The sequence below is a fragment of the Mytilus galloprovincialis genome, chromosome 5 (assembly GCF_965363235.1).
Source record: "Mytilus galloprovincialis chromosome 5, xbMytGall1.hap1.1, whole genome shotgun sequence".
Taxonomy (NCBI): Eukaryota; Metazoa; Mollusca; class Bivalvia; order Mytilida; family Mytilidae; genus Mytilus; species Mytilus galloprovincialis.
In genome coordinates, this window is record NC_134842.1 from 10,374,221 (window position 1) to 10,397,208 (window position 22,988).

At 32.3% G+C, this 22,988-nt stretch overlaps 1 protein-coding gene across 1 annotated transcript; it reads right to left on the reverse strand.

Moving 5' to 3' along the window:
• Positions 1 to 7,446: 7,446 nt before the first annotated feature.
• LOC143075120 (uncharacterized) lies at positions 7,447 to 21,087 on the reverse strand. The gene is made up of 3 exons (XM_076250427.1): positions 20,999 to 21,087; positions 8,686 to 10,739; positions 7,447 to 7,592 (listed from the first exon to the last, which is right to left on the reverse strand). Exons 2-3 carry the CDS (start codon positions 10,736 to 10,738, stop codon positions 7,498 to 7,500), a joined length of 2,148 nt encoding a protein of 715 aa, XP_076106542.1. The 5' UTR covers position 10,739; positions 20,999 to 21,087; the 3' UTR covers positions 7,447 to 7,497.
• Between the last annotated feature and the right edge of the window lie 1,901 nt (positions 21,088 to 22,988).

Here is a 22,988-nt window from a genome sequence, read left to right on the forward strand (position 1 = left end):
ATATCAAGCATATTAACATTATAAAAATCTAAATGAATGATAGAATGAGTATTTTTTATAAGCATGTGACATTATTATTGAACATATTTTAATATATACATAATTTTATGTATGTATGTCGTATTTTTCTGATGTATGCATTGGTATCTTTCGTCTCTCATTTACAACCAATTAAACTCCCGGGATAAAACTTAAATATCTCCTTCTTTTCAAGATTTGAGGCACTTTCAAATGCAGACGCTGGTTCAGGTAAATTCGGATATGATATCTTGATTCAAATAAGACTACGACAGGTACAGCTAGTCTATCAAAATGTTTGTTATTTATTTAATATTTGAGTATAGTAAATTCTCATCTTGTGTTTTACACAACCGTCTTAGTTTACACCGATGATTGTCTTGCACAAATATTTACCCCAGCCGCATTATGACCCACCGACCCAAAGGGTGCCTGGGGAAATAAATATGTCATCTTTGTCTTCTTTCGGCCGGCAATAAAATCTTAGGTTTTGGGATTTTCTATCCAACGCCTTGTGTAGAGAGTACGACGCCCTCTGCACGTTAAGAACCATTACAACAACTATCGGATTGTCCCTGTGGTGGCATTTTGAGTTTCATTTTCCTATGCCAGTCTTAATCCCTTTTCCTACCATCAACTGATCCCGATCAACCCTTAAAATAGATCGTTAATTACCAATGATCAGTATTGAATTTCCATCAACAAATCAATCATGTTGCATTTGCATCAGTTTATGCATTTTGATCCCCTTTTTTATGTTAAAAAAGTGCAGAATTCGGAGGTTCCTACTTTGAAGCTAATATTCTTATCGTGCTGACAATTTTAAAAATTGTAAACAATTTGGAAGACCAAACCTTTTGTGTTTCAAAAAGCATTTAGCTTCTAACTTTGGTAACGTTGAATTTGTATTTCACACCACACTTCATTTTGAATGATAGTTCACTCGTGCCTAACAAACAAGTTCGGCTAACAAAAACCAAGTTTTTCATGAAAATAAGAGAGCAAATCACATTATATCAAGATTTAAATGAAATTTATATGGATTGGTATAGAGTTTAAAATGCTTATAATAATCAGAACGAATGACAAAACAATTGCAATTTGGGATAAAAAAAAGGCAAACTGTAATGTCCGGGGAAATTAAGCATAACGTGTGTACATGTACCTTAAAATTGAAAAAAAAATATTAGAAAAAAGCAAAACCGATAATAATATATATTATCTCTTAATTTTACAACTCCACATCAAAGTTACCAAACAACTAATTAACCATGGTGATTAGTTACAATGTCATCTTCATTGCATAAACAATTCCTCTATCTATTCTATTTGAATGAAATTTAAATGGGTTGGTACACGTATAGTCTAAGAGTTTGAAATTCTTATAAAAAATCAGAACGAATGACAAATCAATTGTAATTTGACATCTTAGAATCAAAACTGTAATGTTCGGGAAAATTAAGCATAGCTTTTATAACTTAAAGATAAAAAAATTTTTTCTCAAAAATTCAAAACCATTGAATAATGAGAATTATCTCTTCATTTTTACAATTCCACATCAAGATCTTTTCATTGAATAAACAAATATTGCTTTTTATATCATATTTGTATTGCATACCCCTCACCTTCCCTTTGAATTTGCTTCACGTTTATTTCAATTTATTTCAATTTATTCGATGTGGGATTTACTCATTGTTAAATGTGGTACGGTAAACGTTTATAAAATGCTATCAAATTGGCAGTCGGGCTGAAAGTACTTCGTAAGAGTAAATTATCGGGCTAAAATTAATTCCTGGATACGTGTATAACACGCGTTTATCCGTATGCTTAGCCAACAATATTTGCATTTTTCGAGAAATTCTATTATCTGACCAATTTACTCTTCCACATAAATAATGGATTTTTTTTACAAAATACCTGCAAGAGCATTTTAACATTACAATGGATACCACTGACTGACTGACTATTTGTAGCTTGTATAATGTCCAGTGACACTGGAAAAGAAGTCGGATCGGATAAGTTGCTACTTGCTTCAAACAGGGATCTTTAACGACAAGTGAGCGTGGGACGTATCGCACACGATATATCGGATTTAATTTCCGCATTCTGATCAGACGTGTGTTTGCGAATTTGAATTCCCCGCACAACCAAGCAGACGTTAGCAAACGGTTTACTGCCAGACCAGTAACAATTATAAGGTTCGCTATTGACCCCTGAAGGATCCATAGAGGGTAGAGAGGATTCATAAGGATGAGGCCGAATCTCCTATGGATTTTACTCACCCTCTATGGTACGTAGTGGGTCAGTAGTGACCCGTATAACAAAGGAGTAGGTTCAGTAAGACCCCTTTTTGGCCCCAAAATATAGCAGTTTTACAAAAGTGTGAAAATGTAACCTTTCAGCTATTTATTGAAAAGAAGAATGCTTCTGCTTCATAAATATGGGCTGTTTTTGACAATACAATGCACATATATCGAGTACTAGCATCATTAAGTCGTGCTAAATTACAAAAATCTTCACAATTTCAGCATTTTTGTTAAATTTTAGACGGTTTCCGTCTTAAATGAAAGTGTCCGCATTCGTGTTCATCCATAATAGTGAAATGTAAGTTGTATTTGATGATATTACATAACATATATAAAGGTGAAGGATGAACACGGATGCGGCCAATCTTTCACATAAACTAATCGAATCAATTGAAATAGACACTTAAGTGTTTAAAAAGAGTCCAAAATCCTTCGTTAGATGAACCTGAAATTTGAGGCCAAAATCGGTCCTTACCGGACCTTCTCCTTTATCGCAAGTGGTACTTTGTCTGCTTCGTTTTATAGGGAAATAAACAATAAAATACAACAATGTCAATAGATAACGACACAATTAACAGTACACGTGACGTCATTAACCCAATATGAAATTTACTAACCCTACGTTAGGGGGTCATCACGTGTCTGCGTTAAACAAATCACAACCGTCCTAGTTGTGAGATACATTTCTATATCGTAGTCAATCACTTGGGTTAACATCGGAACTGATTCCAATTAAATAAAAAAGAAGAATCAAACCATAGATAATTGCGGCGCAAAGTTTCAAATAAATCTAACTTTCACTTTAGGATATAACTGTTTGTATGGAGTATTTTTTTTATTTATTATTTAAACAAAGTAGGTGCCTATTTACCTTTTGCATTGATGTCAAACATATTTCTGGTTAATTTAAAAAAACTTTGGACAAACGCGGTTTGTAGCTGTATCGAGTTAGCATGTTCGTGATGAAAAACAATTGTTTTTAGAGATGTATAGATACCCAGTCTGTCCTTTTTAAAGATGTTTTTCTGCTTTATATCGATCTGATGAGTTTTTAACTATTTCAAGTTAAGAGGAGGGTTGGCACCTTTAAACATGTTTAATTCAGAACCATCCTATATCCTATATGTGGCTGTCACAAGTCAAAATAGAGATAATAAAATGTGGTATGGGTGCCAATGAGACAACCATCTATCCAAGTAACAATTTATAAAAGTAAACCATTATAGGTCAAGGTACGCCTGTAATTGAGTGGTTGTCGTGTTTTGTTGTATTGTTGTTTTTTTTTTTGATAATTGTTTTGCATAGTTTGTTCTTGTGTTGTGCCGTTACACTACTGTCTCTCCAGGTTTAAAAGATTGTTGGCGGCTTTAATAGATATAAGAAGATGTGGTATGAGTGCGGAAGAAAACAAATGCAGCGGTTTTAAACGTTTTAATATATACAAACCTTCACTCTTTCCTGAAACATTAGTTTAACATCACAACATAGACATACACACCATAAAATATTAATTGAAATGGCTTAACTTGGTTAACCCCGCCATATTCTATATGTGCCTGTCCCAAGTCAGGGGGTTGGGCTGTAGAAATATCATAGAACTACAGAGTAGGAAGTTGCATAGAAATGTATTGTACGTCAATTAAGTCCTGAAAAATTAGCACTTTTACTCAATGTGTTATGTTCACCATCTGATTGGTTGAATGAATCATAAAGACAACTGCGCGGCTACATCGGATGCGTCGAAGGAATATACCACTGATGAAGCTGTTTTTTATTGTATGAAGTATAGGTATGAAAAAATCAGTTAAATAAAGATACAAAAATGTAAATGGTTACATTATGTATTATGGGAATAAAGACAATAAAGCATCATAGCTCATGTAATTCTACAAAATAAAAAGGTAAATATTACATAAGTACATGTTTTAGTAAGATAGTATAGATTTCAGATAATTTCAAGCATACCATGTTTGCAAAGTAATGATCATCACAAAATTATAGATATAAGGAGATATGATATGCATGCAAATGAGACAACTCTTTATCAATTTAATTTCTTGTTCTACGAATTTTTGGACTACAAAATTTGGGGCGAGCGAGCGATTTGAAAATGTTAATAAAAAAATATTTAATTTGAAAATTTTTGAGGCGTAGCGTGAAAAGTAAAGGCGAGCGATTATAATTTTTTTTTGTAAACATAAAATAATAGGTTTTGATAATATTAAAACTAGATTTATCACTTGTACTTTGACATTTCTTTAATTTTTGAAGTATTTTTTTCCCTTTTCACCAAGAAATAATTAAATCTGGTCTATGTATGTGTGACTGACAATCAGACAATTCTCCATCCAAGTCATAATTCAGTTTGGGGGCAACCCTTTAATGTTATAAACATCCCTTTTACCATGTTTACATGTTTTAGAAGGGATCAATATACATGTAAGTTATAATATATTTGTTTGTACAAAAAGGCTTATATCTTTTCAAAGAACTATATATCTATCTGGTATTTAATGGTCAAAACATGTCCAAGAATTTTGTAATATTCCTGGACTTTAATCATGTTAAATTAACGCATTTACTTTAACAGTTTAATATTATTCAAAATAAGTGGACCCCTCTTTTAGAAAAAGTTGTTTAAAATATGATGTAACTCTCCTCTTTTTGAGTACAACATTCCAAGTTTTCAAAGGTTTTGTATAGAAGAACTATACAAATCCTTGGTATTTCTATTTTCTTTTCTACATCAGTAAAATGACCCCTTGTCTGAGGGAGGGTTGTTCTCAACCTGATAAAAACAAACACAGGTCATAGTACGGCCTTTTACACAGGGCTTTGATACAGACCAAACAGCAAGCTATAAAGGACCCCAAAATTATTAGCGTACATAATTCGAACAGGAAAACCAACGATCTAATTTATATATCCAAACGGGAAAATACCAATGAACAACATCAACAAACGATAACTGCTGAACGACAGGCCCCTCAATCAATCAGGACAGGTGCATAAACATGCAGCGGCTATGGATAGTTTTGTTTCGCCAGCATACAATATAATTGCTGTTGAAGGCAAATCCTTCAGAACTTCGGTTCTTTGTACTTTATACTAACAACGAACATTTTTTGATAGGGAATATAAGTAAGGGGGAAAGAAACCAATTCTTTGTTCTTTACAGGTATTTCCGCTGTTATAAATTGATATCGAAGCACTCTGGATAATTAGGTTTCATGCTGAAACAAATATTCTCACAGATATTTACACAGTGTGGTGGGGTTATTTTATGTGTAAAGTCGTTATATGGTTAGACTGTGATTTTAAAAACAAATATTGATATCTTTTTATAATATTTACAAAAAAAAAAAAACGGTGCGGGAAATGGACATGATTACATTTGCTAATGCGGGAAGCGGGAATATAAAAAAAAAAAAAAAAAAAAAAAAATCTGTTTTGAAAAAAAAATAGGTGCGGGCGGGTCCGTCGAACAAGGAATCAAATTGGTGTGGCCTAAACAGTGAAAAAACATCAATTTCATCATCTGATTAGATTTAAAAAAAATCACAAATTTACTGAACGACAAGGAAAAATCAAAAAGAAAGTCCATAATCAATAGAAAAATCAAAAGCTCAAACACATCAAACGAAAAGATAACAACTGTCATAATCCTGACTTTGTACAGGCATTTTCTTTTAGAAAATGGTTGATTAAACCTGATTGTTTTAGTTAGCTAAACCCCTTACTTGTAGTTGTATGTCGCATAAAATTCCATTATATTGACAACGATGTGTGAACAAAACAAACAGATATAATAGGTATAAGTGTCAAACCAGCGAGTACAGCAGTCAACATTATGTTATAAATTTAATTACTATAAAATCAAACAAATATACAAACAAACGTTATCGTGGTACAACAATACAACGACTGGACGTATAAGTACAAAGCCACGTCATATGTAAAAATAGAAACACAATAATGCATTTAGACAAAGCGAATAAGAAAAAAAAGAAGATAAGAATACAGAAATAATATTAGAGCTATGACGGGATGCCACATCATTGTAATAAAGTTAATTTCAAACACGTTGAACAGTACCAAAAAATCGAAACAGCTAAGATGCTATTTCGTGTATATCGACAATGTTTTGATGATAATCTTTGTTTTAATTTTCACCATTTCCCAGATTAACATGTAGTTAAGGTTTTGCATACTTATATTTTAAACTCCTAATGTATGCATTATGTAGAAATATGCATACATATATGGAATGCATGCAAAAAACCTACAAATTGTTACACTTTGTGTTTAATCCTTTCGTATCATTAATAACACAATACTAAATCTAACTTATCAATACATGTATGTTGTGCATACACTATAAGTTTCAATAATTCGGTGAGTTACGTATCTTTGTGTAACTAACCTTTTCAAATCAAAGTTAATTTATATGCAAAACTATACAAAAAAAAAAAAAAAAAAAAAAAAAAAAAAAAAAACAGTTGTTGGCATGACACGGGTTATGTTCTTCTCATATATTTTATGATAGTATGATACTAAACCCCTAACGGGAGGGATTGTACCTGATATTCATATGATGAAGACATAATCTTTCAATCAGTTTAATTGAGGTCTGGAGCTGGCATGTCAGTTAACTGCTAGTAGTCTGTTGTTATTTATGTATTATTGTCATTTTATTTATTTTCTTTTGTTACATCTTTTGACATCAGACTCGGACTTCTCTTGAACTGAATTTTAATGTGCGTATTGTTATTCTTTTACTTTTCTACATTGGCTAGAGGTATAGGGGGAGGGTTGAGATCTCATAAACATGTTTAACCCCGCCGCAATTTTGCGCCTGTCCCAAGTCAGGAGCCTCTGGCCTTTGTTAGTCTTGTATGATTTTAAATTTTAGTTTCTTGTGTATAATTCGGAGTTTAGTATGACGTCCATTATCACTGTACTATTATGCATATTTTAGGGGCCAGCTGAAGGACACCTACGGGTGCGGGAATTCTCGCTACATTGAAGACCCATTGGTTGCCTTCGGCTGTTGTTTGCTCTATGGTCGGGTGGTTGTCGCTTTGACATATTCACCATTTCCTTTCTCAATTTTATTAATCATTACAATGTCAGAGATAATGTACACATATATCGCCAAGGACAACCAAAGAAACTATACAATAATTACAATGTCAGATATAATATACATAAATACCGTCAAGGACAGTCTAAAGACGAATGTTCGTGTAACAGTATCACATCCTGAAACTTATACAAAAATGGTTAATGATTATTTACATATGTCATAGTGAACACAAAGGAAACATTATTTACCCCGAATTTCATCTTACGAATATTCTTATTTATTATATACACAAACATATACATACGACCTACACACGGTGAGCTTAATTTAATCCATGGTTAGAAACAATCGCTACAGAAAGAATAAAAAGTTCGTTTTTTGTTCCACAAGTGTTACAATTCGCTTTTACTCTTCTTATGTCATGAGCAGCGACAAATGAAATAAATAAATGGAGTATCTTTTCGTTTAGATATAGTTAGCCAATTCATGAACGAACGGGACTAGATACTTGATTCTGATAACTTCATTTTGTTTTTACAAAATTACAATTTTTGAAACGTATTCAATAGAGGAAAACATAACATGCAGTTAATGATAGGATTGGTACTATCCTGTTGATGAATAAATAATGTAAAATTGAAATAATGTAGTTTTGTTTAGTGGCCACCTGCAGCACGCCTTCGGGTGCGAGTTTTTCTCGCTGAGTTGAAGACTAGTTGATAACCTTCGGTTGCGTTTCCTCTTGGGTCGATCGGGTTGTTGTCTTTTGACACATTCCCCATTTCCATTCTCAATTTTAAGAAATATATAAAAAAAAAATCACGAGCATGTATCTTGTCAAAATGGATAGATAAGAAAATCAACTGATATTCTGTTTTAGTCTGCATCTTATTAATTGTAATAATTTTAATTTCGTCGACATTTAAGACAAGTGCATCTAAACTAACAAGTACATTCTAGTTAAAGATTTGGGCATATCCATGGCGCAATTTCAGAAACTTTTATCTTTAAATCATACCTAATTTATACAAAGAATGACGTATTTCATATATAAATAAACATTTGAGCGCTTCAGCACCCAAACAAGACTATCAGAATCCTGTAATTCACTAGTTATCGTTATTTGCTGTCTTTTTGTTTTTTTTTTTTTGTTTTTATTGCTTTTCTTTTTAATCAAGCTGTCTTTTTTCATAACATTTTTAATATTTGGTATGCTATGGTTCTATATATGTACATTGATATTCGGTAACCTAAATATTACGTATAAAAACCTACCATCATTGTTGTTAACGATATAACTCTTGCATCGCGGGAAGTCATCTGGTACTTTTTGGTGATACGCAGGAGATTCGTTGATCATCATTCCCATACCATTGGTATTGTGAACGTCTATGTGACAGTGGAAAAACCAGAGGCCTGGATTATCTGCCTTGAATCGAATGACTACATATCCGCCTGTCGGTACAATTATTGTATCCTTTTGTGGTGGGTTATCCCAATTAAGAGAAGGGTGATTTCCATTTGACCATGTCGAATTTCGCCACTGTGCATTGTTACAGAAATTTTTCCCATCGTTACATATAATATCTTGTTTATCCTGCCCTCTATCCGGTATCAATTTACCGGTTGATGGATTATAAGAGGCAAAACCCATTTTCATGACGTAAAACGAATGACCATGTAGATGAATAGGATGTGACCAGCCAGATCCATTACCAATGTTTGTCAAAACAAATTGATACACCTGATCGGTATTACCCTTATCTATTGTGTCGTAGTATGTACATTCACAGATACTCGAATCGCTACATTCACCACAGTTTTGTTCAACCTCATCCCATTCGGCGTATGCTGCTACAGTTGGGGGAAGGAATTGATGCCCATTTACTGACCCTGGAGTGTAACCATTCTCCCCCGGAAAAGCGAAATTATAAAATCGTTCTATTGCACCACCTTTCACTTCGTCAATATTTGAATTTGGATCTATTGTCTTTGCGTCATTCCAGGTGAGACATATTCTATTTTGACCTGATGGATAATACATAAACGGGCAATTAAAGATCCTACATTTGTTTTGCTGTGAGCAACTATTTGGTGATCCCTTTGGTGGATTTAGATTTACCGCTGTGTCAGTATAATGTATAATGGCTTCGGCTGCGTGATACTGATTCAAAGATGCTGGCTCTTCTTCTAAAGTTTCTGCTACTAACAAATAGTTATTTGAAGCCTGGTCTGTTCTCAAAATAAAATCAATTCTTTCCCCTGGATGTATGATCAAGGATTCTACTTCAATCGGTTCAATTTCAAATCCATCAGAGGCAACTATACGAATTGATCTATGACCTTGAATATAGACACGAAAAGGATATAAAGTTGCTGCACCTATGACTCTAAAACGATAATCTGTATTCGGTTCAACATCGTATATTGTCAAAGGAGCTTGGTTGTGTTGCGTCGATGTACTGTAAAATCGACCTTTTCCATTTATTATACCAGAATGACAGTGAAAACGACTAAACCTCGCGCCAGATATATCGGATGTAGTATCAATCTGTTGATTTTCTTGAAGGTCAAATGTACCAAAGAGCATACGTTGGTACAATGTTTCCGGGTCATCAAAGTGATTCCAGTCCTGAATGGTAACCGTGTGTACTTTGCCATTGTTATCATCCTGTGGAGTGGATATATTTACCGACGACAATGGTATGATAACGAGTGGTCCATACAGACCAGCACTTCGCTGATCTCCAATATGTGCGTGATAGAAACTTGTTCCAAAAGGCTTGGCATAAAATGAGTATGTGTAAATTTGTCCCGGAAGAATTGGACATTGTGAAACAAAAGCGACACCATCAGACCATGGTGTTCTTTTTTGGTGTATACCATGGAAGTGAATTGTTGTACTATCGGTATGCATTAAATTTCGCATGTGTACAATGATATTTTGATTCTCATATGCTGTTATTTGAGGACCCGGAAACCGGCGATTGACAGCTATAACCATACGAGATCCGTATCCGTCTCCAGCGATAAATTCCTCCTCTTCGTCTTTGCGATACTCTTCACTCAGGTCGTTGAATGGTCGAAATCTACCTCCTGAAGGCACGAGTAAAATCCTGTCCTTTTCGTTCATCATGGTTAACCTGTGTTCTATTGTTAGATAACACTCGCATGTCGCATCATTTCTTCTACATGTGTCATTTTTACAAGCTAACCCTTGTCCCATCAGAATATCCCACCATTTGTCGTCAGGATATTGAGACTGAACATCAATAGTTCCAATCAAAATTAAAACGAAAACCATAAGATGTAATCGCTGCATTGCCATTCTAAAATGGAGAAATGATATATCTATCTTATTTTAAGGCAACACGATACCAAATGGCATATCTCCCGATTTGCAAAGTTTTTGGCACACTTATTCTTTGATATAGAGTAACATCGGAATATATAATAAAAAATGGGAGTCACCATTTTTGTTTTCTTTGTAATTTTCATAGAAAACGTCAATTTGGGCGACAAATTTACATAGGTACATTTGCCCTTTTTTCAGCTTACCTTTTTAGATTTTCCAATGGATGGCTATGTTCTTATATACGGAGAAAAACAAAAAATATCATTAGTTTAAACACATTGAATCTATACACGTAAAGAAACTCATATGTGACCATCCTTTTTTTTTTTTTAGATAAATTGCTTCAAAATTGATCGATACAACTAAAATTCGACCGAAAATGTCTGACGTTATTTGATAACGTCAGGAACGACAACTCGTGGCGGAACCATTCGGTATCGTGTTACTTTAATCTACATCAAAAAGGATGTGGTTCAATAGTGTTCATTACACTAATTTTATGCACAATATAATTCCCTTCACTATGTGTACTATTTAATTTTGATATGATCGTCACTGATGAGTCTTATGTAGACGAAATGGGCGTCTGGCGTACTAAATTATGATCCTGGTACCTCTGATAACTACTTGTACTATTACACAGTTACAAACAATGTTTTATATCAAAACTCTCTAAAACACTTCGTTAATCAAAATATTAATAACATAATAAATGTCTAAGAAAATAAAGTTTCATCTTCCGTAAGAAAAGTTGACCTTATTTGAATTTAACTAGTTTTTATGTGTTCTTTTTATTATATAGCTCTTCAATTGTTTCATATCTTATATATTTTAAGCTTTACATATCGACTTTCAGCATTCCTGACAAAAAAAAAAAAAAACATGACAGCGATAATTATAAAGTTTTGTTAGTTTAAACATATTTTATTGTTCAAAATGACAAAAGGATCAGACACAAGTTTGACAACTTAGCAACGTCTTCTCCAAAACAAAAACAAAATAATACACATTAATTAATGAACACATTAAATATTTCATACTAACTAATTTAAGAATAAAGACATGAAAACAAAAGGAAACTTTTTGAAGCGAATCAATGGATTTTAATCGAGTGCATCTTTTAACAGTATAAATACGACACAAACACACCGAATAGTTAGTGGAATTACCTTTGCGCAAATTTTTTTCTTGTGGACATAACTTAAATAAGTATGTGTGTTTATCTCATAATAAAGCGTGGGATCTTAATATATTATCCAAGTTTACGAAAGGGATGTCAGCTGCACAATGGTAAGTATAGATTTGAAACTTATTCTTATATTCTTTCGTTAAAATCCATTGAATCGTTATTGATAACAAACCATAACAGTAAATATTCATCAAGATCATTCGATTATTGTCATTACATGTATATAGAAATATCTTTAATCACATGTGTTGTAAACAGAATTAAGGTTGTCAATGCAGAGAAAAACGTTTGGTATTTTTTATATACCTTTGAACAGATAAACAAATATTATCATTTTCTTCAGTACTTAAAGCATGATCACCAAATAATAATAAATCGATAGTAATATTTACATTAAAGACATTAATTTCGTTAAACATCAGATTTCTCTGAGCTGAAAAATTAATACAATATAATAGATAGTGTTCAACATTTTCATTAATAAAACAACATGAACAATTTGCATTTTGTATCAAATTTGCTTTGAACAAGCTTTAAGTCAGCACGCAGTGCGCTACATCTGTTACGCAGCCTTGTGTGTAAAACAGAATACAAACGATCTCCTAAAGAACCAAATCTCGGAGATTTATTATTTCTATAGTATAGTTTGTGCAAGTTTAATTTAAAAAAGGAAAATGTAGGAATATGTCTTATACTTAAGTCTAAAGAGTTCCACAGTGCAATAGATGACGGAAAATAAGACTGTTGATAAGCTGATAAACGATTTACGAGAATAGTAATATTTTGACTGTTACGCAAATTATATATAATTACAAATATCTGATACAGAATCCGGAACCGAATCGTGTTAATAATCTGGTGCTTGGTTATTTATAATCTTATAAAACATAGATAATTTTTTAACCTCCCGTCTGACGCTTAATTTTTCCCATCCCGTCTCTAAATAGATACTGTTCCGGCTAGCGTAACTTGTTAATCCCGTAACTATTCGAGCAGCCTCGATTTGGATATTTTCCAACCGATCAGAATTTGTTTGTCCACAGTTATCCCATACTTTTGACGAATACTCCAAAATTGGCCGAATAAAAGTCATATCAATTTTTTCCAAATATTCCCTCTTAAGTCTAAATTTTAGTTTTCGTAATACATTAAGCTGCTTCGAAGTTTTTTCTATCAGCTTATCAACATGCTTACTCCATTTACAATCACTACTAAATATGACACCAAGATGTTTATGCGTATGAACTGGCTCTAATGTAGTGCCATCAAAATCAAAAGAAAAATGACTTTGTATAGTTTTCATACTGAACATCATAATATCTGTTTTATTTGGGTTAAACTTCACTAGCCATCTGTTGGACCACGCATTTAAATAAACAAGATCTGTGCTGATTAAATTTCTTCAAATGGATTCGTTAGGAGCAGTATGACCTATTGAAGTGTCATCTGCAAAAAGCCTCCCAAATCCAGAAAAAACATCAGCTATATCATTTATATATATGAAAAACAATAACGGTCCTAATACCGAACCCTGAGGCACACCGGCGTTTAATTTTCCAAATTTTGAAAGTGAATCTTTTAAGACAACTTTCTGAGATCGGCTACATAGGTAGCTTTTTAACCAATACAGCAAGTCTCCTTTTATACCATATTTTTCAAGTTTGTATAGCAAAGCCTTAATCCAAACCGTATCAAAAGCTTTACTTATATCAGCAAATGTAATGCTAATAACTAGCTTATCGTTTAGCGCCAATAAAATTTTATTGTAAAGTTCAATTAATTGGTGCGAAGTGGAATCTCTTGGAATAAATCCAGATTGATACTTATACAACAGTTTATTTTTATGTAAATGGTTAAAAATATTTTTGAAAACAATCTTTCTAATAATTTACTCACACATGACAATAAGGAGACAGGCCTGTAGTTAGAAGGTAGTGATTTGTCACCACTTTTGAATAATGGAATAACATATGCAATTTTCCATTGATCGCGAAATACTCTCTCATGAAGTGATTTATTAAAAAGTAAACATAATGGTTTTGAAATTTCATTTCTAACAGCAAGTAACATTCTGTTGCTAACAATATCTGGTCCTACCGCTTTATTTGGATCAAGCGTGGAAATAATATCAAATACATCTTGTTCAATAACAATTATCTGCGAAAGAAAATCATGACAGCGATCATCAAATTCCGGTAAATCTTTATTAGCATCATTTTTATTAGAAATAGAACAAAAATATTTATTTAAAATCTCAGACTTTTCTGTTCCTTCATACGCAAGGTTAAAGTTATGATCCGGGTCTCTTAGCGGAGGAATATCATGAGTTGGTCTGTCGATTTTAATTAGCATATTGATGGTCTTCCAATACTGTTTACAGTTTGCAACTTTAAGTTCATCCAAATTCTCGTTTATAGTCGTGTAAAAATGCTTGTTAGCTTGCTTTTTTAAATTATTAACTTTGTTCCTTTGTTGCTTATATTTATGTTCAGCAGATGTACTATGTGAACGCATGAAAATTTTTCGAAATCTGTCCCGTTTTCTCGTTTCCCGTCTCAAATTTGAATCAAACCAAACTTTATCATCACATCTTATAGTTACTTCCCTTGTAGGTATACACAACTGAGTCCAAAATAAAAGAGGAAAATTCCAATAATCCTTTTTTTTCATTGAAAACATTATATTGATAACATTATGAGCCCATGTTTGTGGTTCTGTCGCTAGTCAAGACCTTGATGAATTTTTTATTTTAGAATAAATTTATTCTGAACCCTATCTCCTATTATTGAGACAAAAAGTAGAACAGAAATCATATGATAGGCTTCGATTATCATCTTCAGAATAAATTTATTCTGTAGTTCTTGCAGCAACATTAACCATAAATGTGACTTCTATCAAATTTATGATTTACCTATAGTTATAAATTTATTTTGAGTAGAATCAGACTATAAAAATATCATGTGATGACTTAATGACAAACATAGTATTACAGAATTCTAAATGTATATGTGTATCTCAAAATAAATTTATCTCAAAATAAATTTATTTTGAGAACATTATTATCATGAACATCAAAATAAATTTATTTTGTACAGCTCATTACAACAGCTTTTTATTAAACCCTGAAATAATCTTATTTTAGCAATTCCTTACCACAAAAATACCATCTTTACAAAATAAATTTATTTTGAGCAGGTCATATGAATGAAGATAATATGTGCATCTCAAAATAAATTTATTTTATGTAGATTACCAAAAGTGTGAATCACTGTCTCAAAATAATAATTTTTTGCTCTCAAAATAAATTTATTTTTGCTCTCAAAATATTTGCTCTCAAAAGGAAGTATTTGCAAATAATTTAATTTTGGATGTAACGCGTCTTCTGAATGGCTGACGTTATTTTGTTATGAGCCCATAGACATAATTAAGTCATGTGACCGTGACGTCATCAACGTTTTTTCATGGTTTTCTACGGTTTAAAATGGAATTTAGAATTAAATTATAAGAAATGACTGTAATATTTTTTCTGTCTATTCGAAATAACATAAAAAATGTGGTGCACACTGTTAAATAACCCGCTACGCGCGTTATTCAGTGTGCATCAAATTTTTATGTTATTTCTTCATAGACAGAAAAAATATTACAGTCATTCCTTAAATAAACTCATCATAGATTCCAGGACTAAATTTTATATATACGCCAGACGCGCGTTTTGTCTACAAAAGACTCATCAGTGACGCTCGAATCCAAAAAAGTTGAAAAAAGCCAAAATAAAGTACGGAGTTGAAGAGCATAGAGATTCAAAATTCCTAAAAGTGTTGCCAAATACAGCTAAGGTAATCTACATAGATTCCCTGAAAATCATTAAAATAATTTCACTAAATGTTATCGTAACTTATCATTGACCTCGTATATTATTAGATATTCACCCAATTGCTCATCTCAGATAAAAGTGTGCTCGCGATTGTAATAAGATTATTGTATTATATGATCTTTTTATAGTTCATATTGCAAATTGTTACAATCAATATATGTTTTTTTTTATAAAGTGCTCTTCGGGTCAATAGGAAAAAAATACTTATACAGAACTTATTTTCTTTATAGAATAATTATATATAATCAGTGAGATGTTTTAACCAACAGTAACTTTCCAAATCTAACCCAGAACTGATTTTGGTTGTCTCATTTATTGTTTGTTTAAAAATGGGGTCAAAGAAAATGAAAGCGATACAAATCCTACTGGAGTGATCACTGCAAATTGAAGTGCTATACAGTTATGGCTTAGGTAGAATAAAAATTAAACAAACATAAAAGACAGACAGACAGTCCCCTTCAGAAAGTGTTTTAAACGTTAGGACACAAGACGTGTCTATTGTTAATTTGCTTATTTTATTATAATTTATTCATTCGTAAATATCAATAGTGAACATTTGTGTCTTTTACCGTATTACAGGTGTAATACCACCAAATCATAGTACATATGTCCTTCACGTCCGGTTGCATACGAATAGTTATCAAAGGTACCAGGATTATAATTTAGTGACGCTCATATCAATATATTTATGAAGCCAAACAAGTACAAAGTTAGAGCATTGAGGATCCAATATTTCAAAACGTTGTGCCCAATACGGCTAAGGTAATCTATGCATGGGATAAGAAAATCCTTTGTTTTTCGAAAAAATCAATGTTTTGTAAACAGGAAATTTATATAAAAAAGACCCCTTTATTGACTGGTGATACCCTCAGGGACGAAACGTCCACCAGCAGTGGCATCGACCCAGTGGTGTAAATAGTTATCAAAGGTACAAAAATTTTAATTTAGTACGCCAGACGTGCGTTTCGTCTTCTCAAGACTCATCAGTGACGCTCATATCAAAATATTTTTAAAGCCAAAAAAGAACAAAGTTGAAGAGCATCGAGGATCCAAAATTCCAAAAAGTTGTGCCTAATACGGCTGAGTTAATCTATGCCTGGGATAAGAAAATCCTTATTTTTTCGAAAAATTCAATGTTTTGTTAACAGGAAAATTACGGATATCAAAACATATATCCGTGAATTTGACAGTTGCAGACACTGAATAATCCTATATGTTATTGTATTAACAAATATCTGGGTGATAAACATATTTAAGACAGACAGCTAGATACCATTATGTATTCAGAGCTTGATTTGCTATATGATATAAATAAAATTGGTATCTTGGGCATTTCAAAGCACCATATTATGTTTTATTTAGGGTTTCTATGGAATATTTTAGAAACTGGAGGTAACATGGTTATTGAAACTGTGAAATTCTTTGTTTAGTAATGGACAGGAGAAAGCTGTTGTCATGCCAAGTACAAAGTGCAAATTTAACAAAGACTAACAGTGAAAAGTCAATAGTGGTATGACACTTATATACCATGCATACTATGCTGATGAAAATGATACTTAAATAATACAAAAAACAGTAGTCGTATCTAAAAAAAATTAGAAGACAGATGGATATATCAATTACACTTCACCCCTAAACTAGTCGATAATTCTAGATCTGTTACAAATATGATATTTTGTATCCTTACCGAATAGACACAACCATTGAACAAAGAGCGAAACAAAAATTTTGCGTTAGTTTTTATTCTAATATTTAGCTTTTCAAAGTTTGATTAAGCTTTAGGTTATGTACTTAACAATTATGCCTCAAATATCACTGTTCAAAAAGGGGAAGTCCTTTAAACATGACAAAATCAAACGCTCGACTATATCAACCAGCGGAACGACGAGGAAACAACTATTATTTTCCTAACATGGTACAGAAAAAATGTTTTGACCACTAACATAAACTTGTTGTGGGAATGCATATCAGTGCAGTAAAATTGATATCTTTTTTTTCTTTTTTCAACAAGAAATACATATTAATCCATAGAAATGTTTGCAGAATATTATATTACTATCAACAAAGAACAACTTATCGAAGATAACAGGCGTATAATATTGAATTCTAGATGCACGTTTCGCCTACAAAGATTCACCTGTTACGTATTTCGAACATTTTTTTTTTGTAAACAGTAAATTTATAAATATGGCAATATAAAGAGGAATTCATGTCAACACAGAATTGCTCCACCCTAGGCTATTGGTATCGTTGTGTAGGAAACCTGTATCGACCAACAAAATAAATATTATAAATAATCATATATGAATATATACAAGTGTTTATTAGGTAATAATCTTATATCAATGTCATAGCATAATGCATAAACTAAAATTGGCAGACCATATAACATAAAAAGTCAAACAGACAACTAGTAACTTTTTATAATATAATTCAGACAACATGGAAAATGTGCATTCCTCTTCAGAAAACAGAGATTATTACACTATAACTATTTTAAATTTTAAATAGAATTAGCGTTGGGAAAAGACTTTAAAATTATACCTTTCATATTTTCCTTAGGACACGATATCGACCTTGGACTAGTGTATTACGTAATTTAACTATTTAAATTTATGACCAGATAACTCATACTAAAATTACCATATTATTATCAAATAGTTGTAAACACATTGCAATGTATCCTGTTTAAAGATAGGATTCTTATAAGTGTAGCTTTTCTGAAAATTTAACTCTATTAAAGTAAAAAAAGGAGAAAATACTGTGTACTTTAGTGGGTACAAAATGTAGGAAGTAACAAACATCAATATAATCCAACATTGGGTAGCAGTATTTCTTTCTTTATTTACTCTCCCCAATATGGCTCGAATTCTGCATTAATTGATAATGTAACTGCAAAAAGTGTACTGTAACATTTACGACGGTTGGATACAGATGAGTCTTATGTAGACGAAACGCGCGTCTGGCGTACAAAATTATAATCCTGGTGATTTGATAACTATTTACACCACTGGGTCGATGCCACTGCTGGTGGATGTTTCGTCCCCGAGGGTATCACCAGTCCAGTGGTCAACACTTAGGTGTTGACATGAATATCAATGTTGTTGTTGTTTTTTTTTTTATAAATTTCCCCTTTACAAAACTTTGAATTTTTCGAAAAACTAAGGATTTTCTTATCCCAGGAATAGATTACCTTAACCGTATTTGTCACAACTTTTTTGGAATTTTGGATCCTCAATGCCCTTCAACTTTGTACTTATTGGCTTTATAAATATTTTGATATGAGCGTATAAGGAGTGTGTGAACAGGCAGAGATACATTTTATAACTTTGGCGTGAACGCCAGGTGTAAATGTAATACATTTTTTTTTCTATATATGGAAAAGGAAAGTCGTGTTTACTTTGAGGAAATCAGATCGATTATATTTATTTAATGACTTTCATCATATCATCTCCTTATAGAACTTCACCTATGTTGCAAGGGGGTAATTATTTGATAGTACATGTGTGCTTGTATAGCATGCATCGTTAAAGCTGGCAACGGAGACTAACTGATTTTAAAGAAGCTTATCTTACCCAAGACCCGCAAAGACATGTTCAAACTCTAAAATGCTGATCAAATATTTCAATTATTAAGATAAAATAAAATTGAGAATGGAAATGGGGAATGTGCCAAAGAGACAACAACCCGACCATAGAAAAAACAACAGCAGAAGGTCACCAACAGGTCTTCAATGTAGCGAGAAATTCCCGCACCCGGAGGCGTCCTTCAGCTGGCCACTAAACAACTATATACTAGTTCAGGGATAATGAACGCCATACTAATTTCTAAATTGTACACAAGAAACTAAAATTAAAATAATGCAAGACTAACAAAGGCCTGAGGCTCCTGACTTGGGATAGGCGCAAAAATGCGGCGGGGTTAAACATGTTTGTGAGATCTTAAGAGTTTTTTAACGGTTTTCAGATTTCAGAGAGGATAACCGAGCCATGAATAGTCGAAAGTTATTGGATGCAGTTAAAAAAACCAGCAAATTTATATCGCCAATGCATAGTGTGAAACTCGTGATATTCAACCATTAATGAGGCGTAGATTTTTTTCTCGGTAGAAAGTTTAGGTACAAGAAGACTATAATATTTAATTTCGCAGAAATAAAACGTGCATTTCAAATGTTCTATATATAGTTAAAAAAGATATGCGTGGCTGAAATTCAAAACAATATCATTATAACACTGTATAACGAACGAATTCTTTTAAGGATATTTGCTCTTCTTGTTTTTTTGAGTTCAGTTAGATCTTCAGAATCTTCTGGTTTTATCCACGAAGTGCCATTTAAAATGTTTGTCCCATAATCCTTAATTGTTTTTCTTAATTTGATCACATATAATAGTTGAAAATGCCATTTTCGAAAATCTGATTAAATCCTTGTTAATTTGGGTTTTTTATACAGAAAAAAAGGTGTTTTTTTCAAAATGTGCATAAAACATCTCGAGATAATCATTTCCCTCCAAATTTCAATGGTTTATATCTTTATAAAAAAGGTACACGAATCTTCATTTTTTTCTGCTTTTACAGTTCATTTATTTATTAACTATCAATTTATAACGCTCTTTTAAAAAGTTTGTTATTTCGAAACAGGGAAGCGAAAGTCAGCTAATTGAAAATATACAATGCATTAAAATTATGAAAAAGATGTTTTTGCCAATGTGCTTGTTTTTGTTTATTTTAAATACAAGCATTTCAAAGAAAAATAAGTTCACGTAGTCCCTGTTTTTTTTTTCTTTCAGAAAAGGGGGTTTTGGAAATTGTTGATGACGATTTGGAATGTATATTTTAAGCTATTGAGATGTCGGCTGGTTACTGAGAAGAAATGTTCATGGTAAGACATAAGACATAATAAGACATAAAGTTTTAATTAAAGTCAGTATATGCAATACGTGAGCTGCGTTTCGATTTCATATGAAAAATGCAATATATGTTCCAGAGGGTCGTCAATTGGTCAATTATCTATGATCTATTGTATCAGATTGTACATAAGCTCTAAATTCTCATGGATAAATATAACCTTTATATATAGAAGCATATTAGAGTGCGAGAGATGTTCGATTTTGTCTAACTCTTAAAGTAAAGAAAAAATATTAATCAAATTAATTCTAAATCTAGAAATTACCTGAAAGTTATAGTAATTCCTTTTCTGTAAAATTTCGACTTTAGAAAAGAAAATAAAGTTCTTGTGTACCTCAACTGTGTATTTAAATATTTTGATCATGTGATCAGATTTTAGTTACCAAGAAAAAGTCATCCTTATTATCAAGTATTTGTAAATACATGTCAAGGTAGCGTTCTAAAAATATAAATTCGAATAAACGTTGATTTCTAAAAACTTCTAACATACATGCAGTATGGAGTAGGAGTGTATAAATTGTTAAAAGCGATGATCCATGTTAAACACGTAGAGAGCAAAATTATTCTATTTACACCTTTAATTGGACATCCCTAATTTGTTACGTTTTACCATAAAATAATATCACCCCGTGAAATACCTCTTTAGATTTAAAATCTATCATTTTGCATTGTTTTATCATAATTTTGATGTGACAAAAGACTAACGATCTCAATACATAAATACATACACTCAACGGTAAAGGCTATATTTAGTCTTATTTAAGAAAAGCAATACAAACGTGTTATAGGAATCATTAAGACTATCGAAACTCACATATGTAAGATTCCTACGATCAAATTAAACACGTTTGTAACATGTTATCTGTTTTTATCTTATATATGCCGAACTGTGTTATAGAGCCATATGATTAACGAGCTAAGAAATTGGTCGGGCATATTAAGGAATTATCACACACTGGTGATAGTACGAGGAACGTGAAAAAAGTACAGGCCTTAGAATTCGTTACACAGGTTTAGCAAACATATAGATTTACAATAGATTTTGCTTGATTATTTTTTTCGATACAAAGATTTCAATAAAATCAATAAATCTTGACAATTATTTTAGAGGTTTGAGCATTTGTGTTTCAATGTTCAGATAAAACTTGAAAGATTCAGAAAAATGATTGGCTAGAAATAGTGTTAGTTCCGACGCATTCTCTTCTGGACTTATGATAATCTAGACCAGATTGTCCAGCAGCAGCAGTATTGCCTCCTCTTCTGCAAAAAATGAAAAACATATTACTAAATTGAATGCGTGTAAAACGCTTTTCTGGATTTACCTTGACCCGGAACGTTCAAAAGCAAATACTTGAAAGCCAAGGATAGTCATAAAATGTATAAAAACAGAAACATTTAATGACCTGTATAACCAAAAAATTACAATGGATCAAAAATAATATTAAAATTAGGTCAATTTTGAGGCGTTTAAACCTGTTGTTTTTAATATCATCTCGATCAATAAACGGATAATTTAAGAAAGGCTGATATAAATAATGTCAGACTACAAAACTAATGATACCCTCAGGAATTAATACTAGTAGTCAATCAGCAATGGTTTTTGTACTGAACAAGTGCATAAGAGGCCACTGATTGAAACATGTTTGTTGTAACTTCAAACAAGAAGTACACAGTTTACGAATCACTGGTAATGGGTTAACTCATTCGCTCAACACAAAATGAGAGTTCTAGCAGTGATGGAAAAGGGCGGGAGTCGTGTTTAACTTACTGTAACGAAATGGGGGTCCCTTGGATTGGAACTTGTCTTCCCTAAAATTGTGTGATGATGTTGTTACATTATCGTTAATTGACTATTCCTATTATATATTTCTTGTGTAACTATGTTTGTTAACTTTTTATTATTCTTGTCTATGTTTTTACAATCGGAACAGCTGTGAATCGTTTACTTTAAACGACGTACAACACAATGACGTCATAACCTTTTTTTGTTATGACGTCGGCTTTGGATTTTGTAATTTAGGTAAATGGTAAGCCAAAATGGTAAATGGTAAACCTTTTCGGTAAATGGTTTACCTAAGTATAAATACGGTGGAGAAAACGGATAAGACTTCAGTACGACTTTACCTTGGGCAAGTAACACACGCTAATTCCAAGCGATTTAAATATATACATATACCGAAACCATTTACCAGACTAAGTAGTAACCAGACTACTTCCTAAATGTGGGCTTGTTAATTCTTTAACAAGTTGCATTT